The sequence below is a fragment of the Adelges cooleyi genome, unplaced genomic scaffold, assembly GCF_023614345.1.
Source record: "Adelges cooleyi isolate 19-005CV unplaced genomic scaffold, UGA_ACOO_1.1 ACOO_flye_CR_arks_rails_tigmint_CR_PRNA_9, whole genome shotgun sequence".
In the NCBI taxonomy this organism is placed as follows: domain Eukaryota; kingdom Metazoa; phylum Arthropoda; class Insecta; order Hemiptera; family Adelgidae; genus Adelges; species Adelges cooleyi.
Window position 1 is genome coordinate 5579640 of NW_026096579.1, and position 20017 is coordinate 5599656.

Here is a 20017-nt window from a genome sequence, read left to right on the forward strand (position 1 = left end):
CACTTACTTGGATAATTGTTAAAAATTAAAATTGGTTATATCCTTGTTATATTGTATTGAATAATTCCTATTAAATTCTCATTAACTGGGTAAAAATAAAAACAATTTTGAAATTGTTTTTTTTTTTAGTTCTCTCAAAAATTTTTTTCAAGGTAGTTTTAAATGAAAAATTTTATTTTTTATTAAAATATAGCAGTTGTTTATTTTTTTAATAAAAGATGACAATTAATATAGATCATTGAAACAAACTGGCAGTTTTTAAGGGGTTTTGTATAGGCAACCATTAAATAAAAGATTTTTTTTGTTAATTTGTTATAAAGTAAACAATGTTATATAAATTGTCCTTTTTATAATTTTTCATTAATTGGCCTATACATTAGATTGTGATAAAAAAATATGTTTTTTCGTCTAAAAGTAATAAGTACAACACAGAAAACCATTTTCAAAAAACAACAGCAGTCTTACGTAGAAACAAAATCAATGTCACTGCTACTATTAGCTGCATTTTGACCGGAAGCATTTCTTTTTTTCATTGCTAAAAAACAACAAAAATCCATATTTAGCTTACAGTATAGTACCAATTTTACAATTTTACCTTCATTTCATTGATTGTAATTATTACTATATTTTAAACTATTTATTTGGTAAATTTCAAAAATTACTTAACAAAATAATTTTTTAATGTAAAACCATATTGAGAAAAAGTATGTACCTATGTAATGTTTTTTAATTATTATAATTGATACGATTAGCTAAATTTACAAAAATACGATTTTCTTTCAAATATTAGTACATTTTTAGAAAATTGTTATTTGTGGCCTAAATGAAATTCAATTTGATTTTATATTCTAATTATGTTTAGTAATTTTTATTAGAATAATTTGTTGGTATTGCCCTTTTATTCACAAAACGTAGATTGCATACCTATTTTAAGGATCAATAAAAAAAGTTAACTACTGACCTGATTCCATGGGTGTCGGCAAGAGGTATTTTTTTATGAAAAAAGCCAAACAAGCATACACGAATTCGTATTGTGCCTAAAAAAAGACAAAATGTGTATATCTACAGGTCATCAAAAAAGAGCTTTCCTAAGGAAAAAAAGCTAAAAGTCATTTGCCAAAAGTTGCAACACTTCTCATATTTCAACTCGAACTTGTTTTACGGCTAGGGGTCAGTTCAAAATTTACTGAACACTTCCCAGTAAGATCAAAATCTGTCCCATTGTTGGTCTATAATGAGAGGTATGGAACGATGATTAGAAATAAGAAGTGATAAGTGATAACGAGGGTGATAAGTGATAAGGAGTGATAAGAGAAAAGACAAGATGATACGTTTTTAAGAATGGGTGGGTTTCATAAGACAAAACTACTCATTTTTTTGTGTGTTTGAAAAGGATGAAATGTTTCTTAATAAACTATTTTTGTCTACAAGAATATATCAAAAGCTTTACTTGTGTTTGGACCATGTTTGTTCGTTGCTCTCGTAATTTCAACACGGTTTTGAACACGTCCAGTTTTGTCCTTTCGTTTATTTGACGCAACAAAATATCACATGCGATAAACGTGCCTGTTCTGCCAATGCCCGCACTGTAATACGGATCGAATGAAGTGTTTAATTTATTTTTTAATGAGCTTTTCGGTAAAATAATAAAAAAATCGACAGAGGCGAAATGGGCAAGAAAAAAATGGCCTAGAAAAATTGACCGAGGAAATTCAATCCGCAAATCAAATAACCAATACTTGGTCTTAGTATCAATTTTAACGACAAGATATTATTTTATATTATAAATTATTTGACGCACAGAATATTATTCTGTGTATTATATTATATTTAATATAGTGAAAATAAGTATTCAATTTTTCCCTTAAAGGAAAGATCTTTGGTTCATGACCATGACTTATGACCAGCTGAGTGCCGACTCTTTTTTCAATGATGTCTTACTAACTGATTTTTTTTATCAAACATTTATTATTAGTTGATTCTCTTTACAATAATTGCTTAGCAGTTGATGACGTCATCAATTGACACAAAAAAAGCGTCTTACGAATTTCGGATAGAGTATTATTTGTATAATTATCGTAGTATAAATTAGCAAAAATATATATTTTATTGGTTTTTTTAATATCTTATCCAATTACTCAATTAAGCTTCAGTCAATTTTTCTTTGGACATTTTTATCCAGATTTGTTGGTACCTGCAGTGCACAACGATCAAACCGGCTGGTGCTTTCGCTTGTACTATTTGGCAAAACTTCACCATATCCGACGGTTGATTGGGTACCCCAAAATCTGGCCAATAATGAAACTGAAAATGCCTTATCGTTTTCTTTTTTTCTCCCTAAGCATAATAATAAAATACGACGGTTAAAAGACGAAACAACAATAGCCATTACAACGCACATATAAGCACTAAACTAGCTTTTAAAGTCAAGTCCGATGGGTATCTAATTTTCTGTCTCTTATCAATTATCTCTTATCAGCTAATACCCTTATCATTAATTTCTTATCCGTCATTCCTTTTTAACTGATACAGTTATCAGTCACTACTTATCAGCTGATACTGTTATCAGTAATCTCTTATCAGTTATCAAACGACGATTAGGCACTGTATAATGAAAGTCTAATAGTTTAACGATATTTTTGTTAGTACTTTGAAACCATATGAAAAACGCATATTTTGTTCAAGGCATACTTTTTTAACTGTAATAATTCGCGTAGTGTACGAATGCTCGTTGTCAACAATCATGACGTCGTTTTCCACCTGAACGTCGCCGAACGTTAACTTCTCTTGGCTGTCGGGATAGTACTTATCGCATTTTATCTGAAATTAATTTAACTGTAGTAATTTTACCGTCTTTGTACGGGACAAAAGGCGAGTAAACCACTGGAAATTCCCCACTTGAATTTCGATAAAAATTGTTTTAATAGCGAAATTTGACTTCTTGAAAAAGTGTCTTTTAAACAATCTTTACCTTGCCCTGTTCGGTGATTTGGCATAACATAACAATTGCAGCAACGTCCACGTCCAGTATCATTTGCCACATATCAGCACACGTATTCTTAATAGGTCCTTGACAAGCTACATACTGCCAAGTACCTTTGTAATCCTAAAAAAACGATAAATATTATAAAGATTTACTTTATACATAATGTAACAATTATAGCGCAAGCCCTTCGATTCCATACAACATATGTACTATCAGGTGGTGAAAACAAATTAAAAATAAACTGTGTAAATGTGTCACTTGTCGGGTAAATATCTAAAGCAGGTGATACTCGTATATAGGGAAAAATACTATTTACCCTATATACCACAATATTTTACTATTTTTGCTATTTTATTATCATTCCTGTTATCAGCTGATTTATCCTTATCAATTGGCTTTCCTATAACTATGATATCATCTTATAGCTGATTTCATCAACATTTTCACGACGGGACACATCACTTTTTACATTCAACCAACTTTTTAGCCTTTTCAACTCTTTAACGAAATTTACCAGAGTCCACAGACCTAGAAGAATTGTAACTAGTTAAAAAGACCAGCATTTGGCGCAAACACCGAGTTTTGTCAATTAGGAATATGCGAATCGATGAAAAATCCTTAAAGTCGTTTTGAAAATCATATCGTATATTATAATGCAATAATAATATGCAACACATACCGGTCGGTTTATGAAATATGATACTCACTTCTATGTACGACGCGTTAATGTAATCTCCGTCGGTGGAATTTATCGTCACTCTGTTGTAATCGTCTGCGGGACAAAATCAACGACAGCGAATCAACCACTTAATTATTGTGCGTGCTCTATGCACTCTTTGAAAGATCATTTTTTTTTTGTTTAAACATTCTTACACGGCAGTATGTTGATGTAACGGTTTTTCGATTTGTTCTGAGGCATCAACGCCACGTCGGTCGTGGCCGGGTTTTTCGCGTAGTCTGTCAAAATATTAAATTCCGATTCGATCTGCTGCGGGCTTTTGCTCAACAATTGCGCATAACTCATCTCGCCGAACAACGGGTACTCGCCCTCGGCCATCTGAATCGTTTTGTACGTCACTATCCTACGATAAAACGGTTGTTTGAATAAAATGGAAAAATATATGTTTATATTCAAAAAATTGCAATCGAATCCACTGGCACGTACCAAGGAACGTTTTTATTCAGGACGCAACATATGCCCGTGGCCGTGATGAACACCGCGAAGAGGACGCTGCACAGGACAAGGTAATACACTGCTGTCGGCTCGCCGGCTGATAAAGGAAATTGGAAAAAAAAAAGATACTTTATTACAATATTACCATGTCAATGTGGCTAAGCGATTGCCGTCGTCAAAACGAATCGACCTGTGTGGTTACATTTCTGTTGACGGTTTCAATAACCCTAGTAACGGCAATGTGGTTTGAGCTCTTTCTCTTTCCCTCCCCTCAAGTATACTCGGCACGGGTATGTAACTATGAAAATTTAATATATTTCACTGTGAGGTGACCGATTAAATACACATTTACATTTTCCAACAAAAATATTAGATCATAAACAACATGATGTCTTGTGATATTATCCAAGGACTATCGGTTTACCCTTACCACTGTCCTATTCTCATTACCTTCCCTCCCTCTCATGTCTTAGGTTTTACTTACCCGGGGGTAGGGGCTCTCTTATGGAGGTCTTACGTGGACAATTCAAATCTTTTTGCTAAGAAAAGTACCTATATTACAATCGTATTACTCACGCGTGGTAAAAGGTACCGCCCAAGAATCTTGGAACCCGTGTTCGGTGAAAGCTCTGAGCTTTAACCTGTAATCGGTAACTGGTCTGAGTGGTCCGTTGCAGTAATCGCTCCTATCGCTAATTCTACACGTCATGTCGGCACCGACGTCGAAACTCACTTCTGTCGTTTGATCTAAACACGTTTAATAATTGTCATTATACAACATGTGACTGGCATTAGTGTCACACATGTTAACAGATCCCCGTGAATAGACCTGAGAAGCATTGGGTTATAACTATATGCAGTTTACCTTATTCTTAGGTCTTAAGGGATGCACAATAGACATGCACCGTGGATAAAGATACCATTTGATTTACCGATAAAAGGCATCCAACCGTTCGCGGTTGTCTGGTAGGCCAATATGAAAGGATACGGAGACGCTTCCGCCCATGTTCGCATTTTGGGCGGCCAAATTCCAAAAGCGGTCCTTTCGCCTTTTTCCGGTACGTCAGGAAATCCGCCGTCTTGGTACACTATTATCGAGTAAGACCTGATTGTGCCGTTGATGTTCGAAAACAACTTGGCCGACAAGAACACCCGTACTTGAGTGAGCTGATTTTCGGACACCGTGACCCTGAGCGAACGGTAAGTCTCGTATACATTTGGCGGTCCGGGGCCTTAAAAAATTGTGAGCACATGGACAGGTTAGGTTGACAACAGGTTGTGTCAATAATTCGTTCTTGATCAAAATATGTATTCCTATACACAGTGTCGCAACTAGGAAGGGGGTGGGGGGTACACGGCACCCCTGAGTACAGTTTTCAAAGGTGTCCTGATGTCAAGCATTTAAAAAATACTTTCCTAAATTTTTACCCTCAGTCGATACTGTTTAATTTCAACTAAACTATCGTTTCAATAGAATTAAGAGATGTGCCAAATCATTTTAACTTTTCAATATCATAAAATATAACGAACATGGAGCAGACATAATTAAATCATGTTTTGATGTTATCCATATATTTTCTTTAAAAATGTTTAAAGGAAAAATGAAAATAATCAAAGAATTATATTTATATTTAGTACAAAATTACCTATATGAACGATAATTTCTAAAAGTTCTAAACTAATTAAACAATTTTTAAGAAACGCAACATCTCAAGACCAGTCAATAAACATAAGTATCATAAACGTAGAAAGTGTTTGCACTTATCCTAATCAACTATGCAAATGAATAGATAAAATCGAATTTCATATGATAATAACTAATAAGTCATATGTTTTGTATCACACGGTTGCAGTAGTGAAACAAATTAAAAATATGCACCAGAGAAATGTAATTTCGTCATTCTGGTCACACTGCAACTAGCCTTTACGCTTACTTCATAACATTTTACATACTTGTCGACAGAGTGGTAAATTGGATGGTTTTGTCTTGTCCCGGCGGTTCGACGCCAAACGTTATTGGAGCCACGGTAAAGTGGTAGCTGTACTCGGGCGACAAATTGTGGAAACTGTACTCGAGTTTCGTTTTATTTTCCTGAACAAAAGTTATAGTTGTCTTAGACGAAAGTCGCCTTGACTGAATAGCACATAGTACATAATACTATGGTGTGATCTACCCGTGGTCACCGATGACCCTGTCAAGTACTTACTATTATATCGTGTTTGCTGCTAAAATACAGACCCTTGAATCCTTGCCTTTCGCCTACCATAGTGCTATGGTAAAATGCTATTTTACCGTTGGGTTCGCACGGTTGCTTCCAACTAAGAGTGACGGATGTGGATTTTAACGTTACGATCTCCAAATCAACAACCGCCGAACTAGCTGCGGATGAACTATTATTGTATAAAATCGTTATGTGGTAAAAATTTTGGAAAACCCCAAATAAACATTATCACTAGAAACGTTAAAATAAAGTCAGAACAATGAAGAAAAATGGTATTAAGAGTAAGACAGCCTATTATACAGAACATTTGGAGTTTAAGTTAGTTAGTACCGAGGAGGCGTAGAGATTAGATAATCTGCTTTAGTTTGTGGTATGGAGTGTAGCGAAATTTTGAGATAAGTTATCCAAGAGAATAGAGAAATTGAAGAAGACTCAAGATTTAAATAAATTGTAGTTAGATAAGGAGAAAAGAAAAACAGTCAAGCCATGAAGATGGCATTTAAAGTAAAAGGTAATTTATTATGAAACTGTAGTGAGGCGAGAAATTCAATATGGAACTGATGGTTGACCGTTATGACATAAAAGATGAAAGGAACGTGCAAGTAAATCATATGAGAACGTCGAGATGGATGTATGGAGTTAAAATATGAAGATTGCCAGTAGCGCGAATAACCGAAAAAATAAGATTAGTTGAGTGGTTTGGGTATGTTGATAGTTAAGAGGAAAATTATATGCTTAAATACTGCTAACTATTCGTTATTTTTCTTCTTCGCCATATTCCTTAGAATTGGATCCCAGCCAAATCCTCTTTTTTCCCGATATACTTCACTATTCGTCAACATTTCTCCATCAGATATCTCCACCCTACTCCTACCTCTACCTGGTGTCTCTACTAAAATCTCTGAAGTTCATGGTATTTTTTTTTATACATTTTAGTAGCTAATTCTTTTCATTCTACACCTCTAATAATCGGATCAGCGATGGATAGAGAATTTTCTATCCATCGTTATTTATGTAGGGTTTCCACACATCTTCATGACTTTTTTTATCACGCCCAGCCGCTTTTTCCTGGGTCACTTTCTTTCTTCTATCAACATGCTCGGATCATTTTAATATATTCTTTCTTAAATCCACTGCTCTTCGCATAAATCTAGTCCAGCCTAAGCATTCTATACATTCTTTCAGACATCTCGCATCAGCTAATTTTCTCTTAATTTTAAAAGACACTTTTAAGAATGCTGCCATATTAAATAACAGACAACAGTCCCGCCAAAGAGCTTCAGCACAACGGTAATTGGTTTCTCGGAGACGTAATATTACTAAAATTACTTGTTGGCGGTGTCCTTATAGTGACTGTCGATAAATTCCCATGGCTGTTCATCGTCACAGCACATACATTGATTTGATATTTGCTCGCTGGTCTCAAGTAGTTTTTGATTTCATATTGATACAATTTATTATCTGTAGAACAATTTTGTTGTTATTAAATAGCTGAACGTATGCGGTATTATTAATAACAGTCCGACCTTGATTGGGATTTTTTAGTTTTATGTCATACAAATAGGTATCCGTACCATGGCCTACTCGGTCGTAGGTGTATTCGTCTTTTGTTGGACACGGGCAATATTTGTGTACTTCATATAGATAGCTTTTAAATACCACAGTCAAGCGGTATCCAATAATGTTGTCTTCCGTGCTTAGGGGCGGTATCCATTGTAAGTATATACTTTTTAGGGATATCACCGTCGCCGTTAGATTCTCGGGTGGTCCCAAAACTTTGAAAACACACAATGTCAATAATGGATTATTACAAAATAACAAAAGCCAGCTTAACGAAGCAAAGAGGTCAAACAATTTTTTACTCTTTTACAGTATTGAAATTAGACCAGACAAAGCCATACAATTTTGACACTGTTAAGTATTTTTTACCACCAAAATGGATTTCACTCATGAAAAAATGAAAAAAATTACTTCTCAACTTAAACAACATTCAGAGATACAACACTTATAAGAAATGGTGTTTAAGAGTCTGGGTCCTACGTTCCCTTTTGGATCTTGGATTATACATATTGTTAGGTTATTAAGCTTACATAATTCGAACAACTTAAGTGTTTGTGCTGGCGGTCACCGAACAACTCGACTTTATTATCATGATGAATCTTATCTAATACATACACATAAATATATATACATAACACATACTATATTATTGAAGGTCTTATGTAGTTTAAATAGGTAAATAATACCTAGTGAAATACTTCGAATTAACCTTAACGCTCGTTTAATCCGTCTGTGATCAACGACCGTTATATTACTGCAAATAACATTTTTTTTTTTATAATTTATAATTACCTGACTGATTGTGCGGAACAGAACCTATGTTATCTATTTCATGTGCAGCTTTTGTATTGACCGTGATCGACAGAAAGTAAACGGCCGCTACGAAGGATAATAATATGTTGTTCATTATAGGAATGTACTATGTACTTATGTATAACTAAATCAGCATTCTAGTCACAACAGATAATTTTTTAATTGAATCACTGCATTCAATTTTAACATCAAAAGTTATTAATTAAAAATGAAAATGTTAAATTTGTCAAAAAAAAATACTATAAAGTCATTTATTTGCAGCCCGTTTCGATCACAACGTGTATTAGCTGTTTGGATAATATTTATAATTAATGAACACTATAAAGTTATCACAAGTATGAAATCAAATTGTGACAAGGTGGTGATCTGTAGACATTACACATTTAAGACTACAAATTGAGAAACATTTTTTTTTATTATTTAAAAAAGATAGATAAAAGGTCGGACAAGTCAAACTGCATAGAACGATCAACATGACAAAACGAATGCTGTAAAACATTTTACTTTGGTTCCACAAATAGAATAGCCTTCAATTATTGCGCATGAGTATTTTTATTTTTTTCCGATATCATTTTGAAAAAACAAACTTACACATACAACTAATAATCGTGTACAAACAGCAGTTATATTCAGGCATTTGAAACTTTGATTTAGGTACGTCCAACAACACCTCCCTCTCCCCAAGAGCATCTGCCTACATATAATATGGAAAATAAATTCAATGTTTTTATGCAACGTTATCAACTTAAATATACATTTATTTTTTTTTTTTGTAATCTTATCAAAAAAAAAAAATGACATTTTGTCACGCGACAACATCTTATAGTTTTGCCTGTCGGCTAAGAAATATATTAACCTTATACTATTTATATTTGAACAACTACAACGTCACTGACGCAATTAGAGATTACTGGTATTTTTTTTTACTTTTATAGTTTTTAAAATTATAACAAATAGAAAATAAACGGAGAAAATATCTCCGTGTGTTGGTAAAATTAGTTAACTTCTAAAATGTTTATGTACTACAAAAATAAGAGTTTTGTGATTTGTTTATACATATTTTAATGCATTCATAAGATTCAAAGCACACACAATATGATTTATTTAAGACATGTGTTTTATTATTCGTAAACTACACAATTAATATTATAATAATTATTTGTTTAACACTATAAGTTATTAGCTATGAAATATCTAATGTCTTACTCTATAAATTGTCAAACTAGTTATTTATATTAATTAAGATTATTGTGTTTTATTTTTCTGCAATTTATCATGTACGGTAAACATTTACAAACACATTTAATACTACAGTGTTGTTTTAGGTGTTTAAAACACATTTTAAACACATTCTAATTACAATTTAAATTTGGAACAACCCAAGTCTCTAACTGGTGTGCTGATGATCATGGTGAGTGATCACGAGTGTATTTCTTTACCCCTTCTCAGTGGGTTGAGTCATTTTATATAATGTTTGTGATATTACAATTTTTTATATTATGTGTGTGCAAACGTATTATTTTGTGCATAACCTTTTATATAATATTTATGACAAATATAATCGATACTAATCGAGTTTAAAATGTGCAACAAAAATAAAGTCAAGTATATTGTCCACCACTATGGATATGGACTGTGGTGAATAAAGTTGTGCAAACAATGTTTGAGTGTACAATTAAGATTCATGTAACCACGGTGGGTTTTATTTTTTGTTGACTTTGTCTATCGAAGTACAAACGTATTACGAAAAAGTATATTATCTCAAAAACGCTGATTATGCTACAGCCGAGGAATAATCCCAGAAGTCCTCCAATGTTACCTAAAATTCGTAAAAAAAAAAAAAAATTATTATTAACTTAATATAAATATGTTTATTGCAGTCTTTATGAAATATTACCCAGAAGTTCGTTGAATGGAACCAACGCAGTTCTTTGTGCGGCCAATACAGACTTTCTTTTGTAATATATATTTGTCACTGCTACGTCTTCACTCCTGCACATAAGCAATAATTATTATAATAATAACGTTATAACTTAAAGTGCAACAAGACCGAAACTTAAAAAATATAATTAACACCGAATTAGGTGGAGAAAATGTTTAAACCGAATGCTAATACTTCATTTAACGATCAAGTACATTTTAAGTAAAACAAAAAAAATATATATATATAAATAATTGAATAATGCGCAACTCTTATTATTATTATTACAAACTGAAGTTAAAATGATTATCATTTAAAAACCACACCAAGATTTTTTATAATAAATATCTTTTTAAATCTTAATGAATTTACTCGATTTATTATTTACTCATTTACTGATTTACTTATTTATAACAGCCTAAAAGCATTATCACGCGTCAACTTAGCTTTAACTCAAAATTTCACGTTTTTAATTATTACAAACATGAAAAAATAAGTCACACGAATTATATGTTCGACAATCGTATTAAAACCATCCCACAGATCCGTTTAGTACTTATACACTCATGTTATCACTTATAAATAACAATATTTTTAAAGGCATGTAAAATTATGTACCTAATCGAATTCGTTTCTTTATTTGTCTAATTTTTTTTTTGTTTTAATCAACTATTTCTACATATTATATTATTTGTTTTAACAGCCTTATTGTGTAATATCTAGAAATAAACACAAATTTATTTGGAACCGGTAGGAACGCGATAAACTATTGAATGCCTTGAACTTGTGTTTGATCATTCGTTTAGTTTAAATTATGCACACACACACATAGACTTGTATACGTGTTCAGATTTCTCTGTCTGCATTAAATTATTCATATCAAGACAGTATTGACTCACGATGAATATGTTCTCTAGGCGTTTATATAATCGTCGTAGATGACAGTTTCGACATATTAAACTACACTAATATTAAACGCGGTGAATTTTCACTAGATTGTTCTTACTGTTTTAATTTCGAATTGCTCGTGGTCCAGTTCCTGAATATTTTCACAACGTCGTAATCGTATCTATAGTCTGTGCAATCCGGTAAACAATGGCAGTCTTCGTCGATGGGATCCGGCGTATCGAAATTCTCGTGAAATATAGAGAACCCTGTAAAACACTCAACAGATTAACATATTATCACAATTATTATGATGCTGTGCAATTTGTCTTTGGCCAAAATCCGATGGAATACTTGCCGTTGGTCGAAGACAATTTGTAACAACGGTAATTCTCGGTGCCGCATATCGGCACGTCGGGATCTCCTTTGAAACACAATCAACAAAAATATGTAAAAAGTAGATTGTCCTTAAAGCGAAACATCTGGTCCTATAAAAAGTAACCCAGGCATTTAATTGTGCTCCGGCGATGTGGACATATAAGAAAGTTGTTACACATAAGACCCAAATCTACACTGCCCGTTCAACCAACTCCACACGAATCCGAAAGAAATTTTACACAGTTGTGAATTCAAAATAGACATTTGATGCGGTCAGCTGTTGTTTTGTACAGATTATGAACGCTAGTTTCTTACTCGGCTGATAATAAGCAGCACATCCACACCTCTGAAGCGTTTTGTTAGTCCTGCATTCGATTTCGCAGTTGTGGGCCGTGTAGAATTTAAAATACTTCAAACTTCTCTCGTGTTGAAAGTAACAGTTCCGAACGTTGGGCGGCCATTTTGCCAACGACCGGGATGTCGGTTTGTATGTGATCGCCATTGATATGGACAGCAAACGATTGCCGGTGGTGTAAGCCGAGGGTTGTAGGCCGATCGGTGTATCCGACGGGTTGTGTATGATTATCTTGACATCAAATTCAAAATACAACAGTCAAACAGTATAAATAGATTATTATGTAAATTATTCGGGATCAGTCCAAACGAAATAGTGACAATGAACAATAGTGTTGTGTGACGGAATGACGCCATTCGGAATAAAATAACGAATATTATAAAACTACAGCGAGGACAGCTGTGATAAACTGGAACTCGGAAGTGAGCGTTGGTCACTGTACGAATAAGGTGAAATTGCTGCGGTGAGAATTTTAATATGGATGCGCGGAGTAGCGGTTACAGGATTTCATCGAAAGCGGAAGTCGGGGTTGGAGAGAGAGAGAGATTTGGCTGATAGAATCCATTTGTACGAATTGTAGACAATAATTCGGCACAAAATCAAACACGTTAATTGTATGACTATTATTTTTACCGTTGAACACGAAATTTACCATTAATCCGGATTCAGTCAGCGGACAATATTCACCGTCGTCCTTTATTTTTAATTTGAATATCAATTTAACCGCGTCGTTGTTCGTGTCTCCGGTAACTCTCCAAGGTGTGTCGAACGGAACCGCGTTGTCCTTAAAGCCTGTGTCTGGAGTCCAAGTGCTTTCGGTTTTTTTCGAAATGATATCCGCTTGAGTATGGTTCAAAAACGAAAACCTAAAACGGTGACAACGCCTTATATTCTGTAACGTTATTCCTAGACTCTAGAACGGGTAATTTTCGGCTCTTTACAACAGTCTAACGTACGTTTGATAGTAATTTTGTTTGTACAGCAATTGAAAAGGTATCATGTTGAGCGAGTAGCAAAGACCGTTTTGTGTTATGATCGGTTGAAAGTAGTCGCACGGTGATTTGATTTCGTCTTGAAGCCAAAACATCATAAACATTCGCTCTTCACAAGTAATCCCGTGTCTCTTAACACAGTGATTAAACAACAGTCAACACATATAATAATATTTGTGCGAGTATACAATATTCAATGTATTTTGGAATTTTGGATCGAGGCATTTTACTTAGATACTTTGGGAGGTCAAATGTTTAAAAAGTCCACTCCTTGATAAGTTTCGACGCTTATTGTATGACGATTAAATGTGTGAAAAGTGTTTCAGCGACCTTAAAAAGATGTAGTTTGACCTTTCTTAATGTAATTTTGTACAAAAATCCTAACGTTCGTTTTAGCTTCGTTGCGGAGCTGAGAAGGAATTACAATGATGTGTGCTTTTCTTTCTTTTTTTTTTACTAACGCTGTTAATAAGTAGAGCTTTTCGAATTATTCGAGAGGAGAATAAAACGAAATATGACTAAAATAACAAGTGTCTTACTTCAATGACGTGCTGCCAAGTTGTTGAATTTATATACTTCATCGAACAATTTTTGTTACGTTGATAATAACTGTAGCATATCATATTGATCGTATCTTCAAACTCTCTGCAAATGGGAAATGTTAAAATATCGATTCAAACAATTTGGGAGAAGCGCTTAACGTTGTAGTAAATCGAAATACTTGTGAATGGGAAGGTTTTCGTCTTTGTAAGTTCTGTTGTTGAGGTCTTGCAGTTGAATATCGCTGCAAAACGTTATCGCCGGGAACGGAAAGTGCCACACGCTGAACTTAGGATTGTCTAACGTCATGATCATCCGGTTCTTCATCCAGTTCTTGAACAGAAGGTATATTTGGGTTCCGGATAAAAACAATACCAAAGACATGACACATAACCAAAAAAGCCTAAAACATAACGTTCAATGTACATATTATAAGCGATGGTTAATGTTCCAAAGTGTTATTCTTTAGCTTCAATGCGCAGCTGAGAAGGTATTGAGTGATGTGCTTTTATTTTTTTCGTGGCTGGACCTACAAAACAGAGTAAAAAAACTTGACTCGAAGGCAATAAAAAAATATCTAGACGAATCAGAGAAAATCTGAGCACAGATTCGAATTCATTGACAAAATATTCACCCAATAAAATATATATTTTGGTTATTATTTCAAAATCGTTATTGTTTGTTTATTTTACAATATTGTTTAACATGTTTCAGATAAACGTTTTTTTTTAAAAATTTATATTTAAAAATGTAATGTACTTATAAAGTCAAACATTTTAAAAATGTACTCTTTTCATTTTTAAAATGAAAAAAATGTAAAAATAAACATATTTTTCGACTTTAAAACAAGACACGCTATTAGTATCCAAAATAACAATAAACATAATTACCAATTTGATTGAAGTGTTATTTTAGATTGAGCACTTGTAATAGTTTTTTTTTCATTACGCTTTCGATAACGGTTTTTTTTTTTTTAAATATCACATTTCTTATCTTATAATTGTGATAAAAAAATACATACTTAAACGTTATTTATTATTGACAAATAAATATCTAAGTCAAACCAATCGAATATATTTATTCAACTCGAAGTGATGTTTATTCTATTTGCTGTGTTATGAATCATATAACTCGAGTGGGTAGTATTAATTAATTATAAATTATGATTTGTGATAAGAAAGATTAAGAAATAAAGCTAGATTGAAAAATAAGTGGATGTATGTTATAAATAAAGTAAATAATTTAATGATGCTCTAAAGAAATTTGCGGAGAAATAAGTTTTGTCTGGTAGATTCCATTTTGTATGAAATAAGATGAAGAAAATGATAGAAAATATTAAACGAAACAACCAGCTACACGATATTAATGCAAACAATAACTAACAAAATTTGAAACTAACTGAACTATTTTTGGAAAAAAATTAAATAAAAGTTCGTTTTTTTATGGATTTTAAAAGGAAAGCAGTGAATTTTTTTAAATTTTTGGCACGATTTCTGATCCATACAGAGTTGCTACATGAAGAAATTGGCTCAACGGTGGTTAAGATGGCATTGGGTGTCCACGACACAAAAATAAAAGCACATGGTTGTAAAAACAATACCTCTCAGCTACTCATCATTGAAGCCAATATGAATTGTGCTTACCTTTCCAAAAGCGGACGATTGGGTTCGCCCAAATAAATGACTCCGTGCAACGAAGTGATCGATGCAAATTCGCGCAAATAATTGCCGTTCTTAGGTTTTTCTGGGGATTTTTTTGGTTTTTCGGTTTTCAGCGGCCCCAAGTGTCTGCGAATGATTTTATTTTTCCTCGATTCAAACATGATCGACGCCGGCCTTTCACTCAGTCGGCTACTAATATCCAATTGAGCGTCAAAAGAAATGGCGTTCCTACAGCCGAATCTTTTTTTCGACCCCCTTCAAAAGCACTTACTTTTCATTCGAGTGTTGTTCCAAAGTAAATGCGTTCAAAGACGACTTGACTTGACGTTTGCTAATGGTCGTTTTCGAATACACTCAAAAACGGCCGTCCACTGGACGGTAATTGGTAAATACCATACAAGTCTAGTATTGACAAACGTACATCGTTATGAGTTTTAATTCATTGCATTTAGACTTACAAAAGTTTGTTTTTTTTTTTTGTAATTCCTGCAAAACGGACATTTCTACATCGTTAAATTCTAAAATTATTTGTCGAGCAAAATGGTACAACGCAAATATTTGAAATAAATAAGTAATTATTTATAGAATCATTTTTTAAATACTTTACGCTAAACACTAACTATTAAACTCGCACTAAAAAAAAACCACTCCAACGCGAATGTATAAAAGGCAGAATATAATGTATGAAATATCATTAAAAAAAATCCTTATAAGACAAAGAAAACATTGTGTTTGTTTATCGAAAACAAATTCTATATTATTCCAAATTTTAACATCTCAAGTTAAAAAAGTTACTCCCAAGACAGCAAAACAAAGAAAATGTTTACATCTCATTAAAAAAAAAAATTAGATTTTTTAATAGAATCAATAAGATCAAAAACTACAAGTGAAATTAAAAAAAAAGAAAAATGTCCACCCTTTTGGGGGTGAGAGAGGGTGTTCGATGGTAGTGGTGGAAGAGATGAACTTTTTGATCGTAGTAATAATAATATTGTAATATATTTCTACATTGCGACAATTTTTTTTGAAACGTTTCGAGCACGTGATTTACCTATCTAATCTGGCTAGCGGCTTCAAACACACGATTAGTATAGTTACCACGTACCTATATAGTATTACTATTGTGAATTATTATTATATTATGGTAACTATAGCGATATAATCTGACATTGTGCATATTATTTTCTCCGCTGGCGATTAACAAACGAGAACCGTGTTTGTTTTCCGATAACCGACAGACACCGGGCGAAGAGTTCAATACCGATACGGATTTACTTTACTGTTAATATGCGCGCCAAGTAAAGTTCAATGTTTTCAATGGTGTTACAAATTAAAAAAAAATATTATAATTCAATATATATATATATAAATTACTATATCTAGATAACCCGAACTATAGGAAACTAACGTGTACTCGGCCCTTGTAATGATGTTGAGCACGTTTACAACAATCGTGTTTTCACATTGCTCTTAACACTTACTATTACTGTTGCCCGCGTTTACTATATTTGTTATATATTTATTATTATTATTATTATTTTTAAATGTCGGTCAAGACGACTACCGCGTTTTTTGTGGCGTTAACGTTGATCGTCGTCAACGTTAGCCACGCTGAAGGATTTGCCCTACAAGCCAAAAAGCTGTACGATTGGCCCAACACAGAAAACGAAAAACAAAACTCTGTGCCCGTGAGTAAAAAAAATTATTTAAAAAACTTAAATTACAAATAAAAAAAAAAAAACCCGTCTAAAAAAAATTCTAATTCTAATTTTTTTTTTTAAATATTATATTTATTATTTATTTGTCAACAAATAAATATTTTAAAAATATATATATATTTTTAAAAAATTTTAAATAATTAAAAATTGTTTTAATTATTTATTATTTTTTGTTTTATATATATATTTTGTTTATATTTTGTTTTATATATTTATTGTTTTTTTTTTTTATCGTGAAATATTTAATTAACTAGAGCTATTACTCGTGATTAATACGATAATACATTACATAATATTATTACAAAAAAAAAATGATTAAGTGTAAACAATAATAATTTAAACATTTTTTTACAAAGACAAATTTTAGTGGACATTTATAACTACCATACGTAATTAACTATTATCTAGTTACAAAATGCCCGCATTTATAAAGTAATCCTGTAATATTTATATTGTTTTTTCTTTTTGAGCTTATTAGGCTAGTTAATTAAAATAAGTTAGTCCTAAATAATCAACAAAAGTCTGACCAAAAACTTTATTAGCATACTTAACTGGAAAATCGTATGTTCTGTTTTCATTTCTGCAACAAGAACATAATAACAGTTTTTTTTTATTTTGATACCTCGCTGACAAAGCGCCCAAATTTTTGTAATAATTGTGATTAGTAGATCCTGTTAGAATATACTATTTAAACAAATTCTTACTGCATTATTTTGGTTAACATAAAGTAATCTTATTATGTTATCGCAAAGATCACACCATATAAAATGTAATATTCCATATAAAAAATTTGACTGATACAATGCAAAGAATACATTCACATTGTTTGTATTGGTAGCATATTTTTCAATTTAACTAACTTAAATGTCAAAAAATGTAGCATTTCTTTTAGATTATTTACACGTAAGTTACATATTAAATCGTTGTCAAAAATATAACTTCATAATAATATATGTATAATAGAATAAAAATATAATTATTTTACAGTTACATAAAACCATTTATCTAATATTACATCAGAAACTTCCAAAATACTGTACCTATGCATATTTTTAATAAAAATATGCAATAGTATATTAGATTAGAAATGCGGTTTTAATAGCCGTGTAATATCATTTTTCAGAGAGTAACCGTTTCCATTTACTATGAAAGTTTATGTCCGGATTGTATTAATTTTTTTACCAACCAATTGGCGCCGAATTTAGTCAAATATTACAAATATTTGAACTTGGATTTCTTACCTTACGGCAACTGTAAAGTAAGTGACACATCAATACAATTAACCGGATACAAAAAATGTGTGAGGTGACTTTGAAGAGCCGTGAAAACGGGTTACTGGAACAACTGAATGCAAGCGTAGCAACGTATTGTTAATATGAATATATTTGTTATGTTGAAGCAAGAAAAAATTGATGGAAAATGGAACTTCACTTGTCAACACGGAGCACCAGAATTTGCCAAAAACAAGTGGCAAGCTTGTTCTATTAACGTTTTACCGTCTAAACCAAAATGCTTGGCCAAGTACATCACATGTTACATGACTTCTGTGCATAAATCGCACACCGGATACCTAGTAAGGGCGCATCTTTGTAATAATATTATATTTAATAATCAAATAAAATGTAAGAAAATAATTTTAAAAAATTACTTAAATGCTCAGGCTTCTAAAATAATTATAAAACACAACAGAATATGTTTAGCAGGCAATTTCCGTTATCAGCTGGTTTTTCCCTTTTTTTTTATCTTATAATTAAATTTGGCCTTATCAAACACCATTTATAGTATCACAATATTATATCTTATCATCGTGTATTCTCTAATCAATCAACATCCTTATCACTAATTACAAATTTGACCATAATTATTGTTATTTAACACCTTTCATAAAAATTAAAATATAAGCAACATTGACATTTAGTAGCTGATCTTAAAGGAAAATTGTACTTAATGTAATAATAATTTAATGACAGTTGGATATAGTCTATTATGTTTGTTTGTTAAAGCAATATAAAACAGCCAACAAAATTAATTATTAAAAAATGCAATTCTATCTAATTAGATATGGTCACAGTAAATAATAAAAGTTATATTTAGCTTAATTCATACTAATTATTTTTCTACATTTAATATACATATCACTAAGATATGATTTAACGCAACTGTGCAATATTTCACAGTGTGCAAAAAAGCTAGGATTATTGCAATCGTATAAAAAAATCAAAGATTGCTACCAAAACGATGACTTCAGCAATGAACTGATGGCACACTACGGCAATCGAACCCATTCGTTTACACCACCTTTAAATTGGATGCCTTCGATCGTATTTAATGGCGTAAGTATAAATACTCGAGTAATCATTGATTTTAAATTATACAGTATATTTTAAAATCAATTGTGTAACGTATAAAAATTAAAATATTTGTATGCAATCCTACAATGTAGAATCATTTTGTTTGTTAACTTATTTTTTTTTTTTTTTGCATTTCAGGTGTACAACAAAACCGACCAACAAGACGCTGAAAACAATTTGCCAAAAGCGATTTGCCGGCATTTAAATCCTAAGCCCGCCAAGGTTTGCTAATAGCAATTCGACAAATCGGAAACTTTTGTTTTTTTTTTGTTTTTATAGTATTCCGTCCAACGACAAAGCGATATTTTATTGTAATTATTGCGTTATGTATATTTTTTTTCTTACATAATATGTATATTTTCGTGTTAATAAGTTTGTAAAAAAATCAAATTGTATAGCTAATAACTCGAAACTATAACGTGTGTAATTTGTTTTTATTCAATATAGTGACAACACGGTTA

At 32.1% G+C, this 20017-nt stretch overlaps 3 protein-coding genes across 11 annotated transcripts; 1 reads left to right on the forward strand and 2 right to left on the reverse strand.

The window, feature by feature from the left end:
• Positions 1–243: 243 nt before the first annotated feature.
• LOC126847010 (phosphatidylinositol phosphatase PTPRQ-like) lies at positions 244–9272 on the reverse strand. 7 transcript variants are annotated; one of them, XM_050586939.1, is made up of 16 exons: positions 8735–9272; positions 7957–8157; positions 7712–7843; positions 6368–6540; positions 6114–6252; positions 5093–5392; positions 4737–4907; positions 4152–4257; positions 3860–4068; positions 3694–3758; positions 2972–3106; positions 2692–2820; positions 2195–2337; positions 1451–1586; positions 962–1037; positions 244–535 (listed from the first exon to the last, which is right to left on the reverse strand). In XM_050586939.1, the coding sequence occupies exons 1-16, from the start codon at positions 8847–8849 to the stop codon at positions 462–464; spliced, it is 2304 nt and encodes a 767-aa protein (XP_050442896.1). In that variant the 5' UTR covers positions 8850–9272; the 3' UTR covers positions 244–461. The 7 variants fall into 7 exon arrangements, with proteins under 7 accessions (XP_050442896.1, XP_050442895.1, XP_050442897.1 ...); XM_050586938.1 differs by having other exon boundaries at positions 7909–8157; positions 8735–9269; XM_050586940.1 differs by lacking the exon at positions 8735–9272 and adding an exon at positions 8354–8665 and having other exon boundaries at positions 7909–8157.
• A 768-nt stretch (positions 9273–10040) lies between these two features.
• Positions 10041–15650, reverse strand: LOC126846532 (pickpocket protein 28-like). 3 transcript variants are annotated; one of them, XM_050586029.1, is made up of 10 exons: positions 15470–15650; positions 14008–14229; positions 13826–13931; positions 13251–13417; positions 12947–13160; positions 12255–12525; positions 11920–11985; positions 11683–11830; positions 10653–10747; positions 10041–10574 (listed from the first exon to the last, which is right to left on the reverse strand). In XM_050586029.1, the coding sequence occupies exons 1-10, from the start codon at positions 15646–15648 to the stop codon at positions 10438–10440; spliced, it is 1605 nt and encodes a 534-aa protein (XP_050441986.1). In that variant the 5' UTR covers positions 15649–15650; the 3' UTR covers positions 10041–10437. The 3 variants fall into 3 exon arrangements, with proteins under 3 accessions (XP_050441986.1, XP_050441988.1, XP_050441987.1); XM_050586031.1 differs by lacking the exon at positions 15470–15650 and adding an exon at positions 14461–14552 and having other exon boundaries at positions 14008–14355; XM_050586030.1 differs by lacking the exon at positions 11920–11985.
• A 1044-nt stretch (positions 15651–16694) lies between these two features.
• Positions 16695–20017, forward strand: LOC126846513 (gamma-interferon-inducible lysosomal thiol reductase-like). The gene is made up of 5 exons (XM_050585986.1): positions 16695–17175; positions 18329–18463; positions 18605–18778; positions 19383–19538; positions 19695–20017. Exons 1-5 carry the CDS (start codon positions 17032–17034, stop codon positions 19785–19787), a joined length of 702 nt encoding a protein of 233 aa, XP_050441943.1. The 5' UTR covers positions 16695–17031; the 3' UTR covers positions 19788–20017.

Bases quoted from the DNA above. Each gene is read 5' to 3' on its own strand.
- LOC126847010 (XM_050586938.1), bottom strand. From the start codon at position 8,849: ATGAACAACATATTATTATCCTTCGTAGCGGCCGTTTACTTTCTGTCG. The intron at 1,587-2,194 runs GTACCAACAAAT...TCCGTATTACAG, and splicing joins TTGATCGTTGTGCACTGCAG to TGCGGGCATTGGCAGAACAG. The intron at 536-961 runs GTCAGTAGTTAA...GTTGTTTTTTAG, and splicing joins GCCGACACCCATGGAATCAG to CAATGAAAAAAAGAAATGCT.
- LOC126846532 (XM_050586029.1), bottom strand. From the start codon at position 15,648: ATGTTTGAATCGAGGAAAAATAAAATCATTCGCAGACACTTGGGGCCG. The intron at 13,932-14,007 runs GTATTTCGATTT...TCCCATTTGCAG, and splicing joins GAAAACCTTCCCATTCACAA to AGAGTTTGAAGATACGATCA. The intron at 10,575-10,652 runs GTAATATTTCAT...TACGAATTTTAG, and splicing joins TCCATTCAACGAACTTCTGG to GTAACATTGGAGGACTTCTG.
- LOC126846513 (XM_050585986.1), top strand. From the start codon at position 17,032: ATGTCGGTCAAGACGACTACCGCGTTTTTTGTGGCGTTAACGTTGATC. The intron at 18,779-19,382 runs GTAAGGGCGCAT...AATATTTCACAG, and splicing joins AATCGCACACCGGATACCTA to TGTGCAAAAAAGCTAGGATT. The intron at 19,539-19,694 runs GTAAGTATAAAT...TTTGCATTTCAG, and splicing joins CTTCGATCGTATTTAATGGC to GTGTACAACAAAACCGACCA.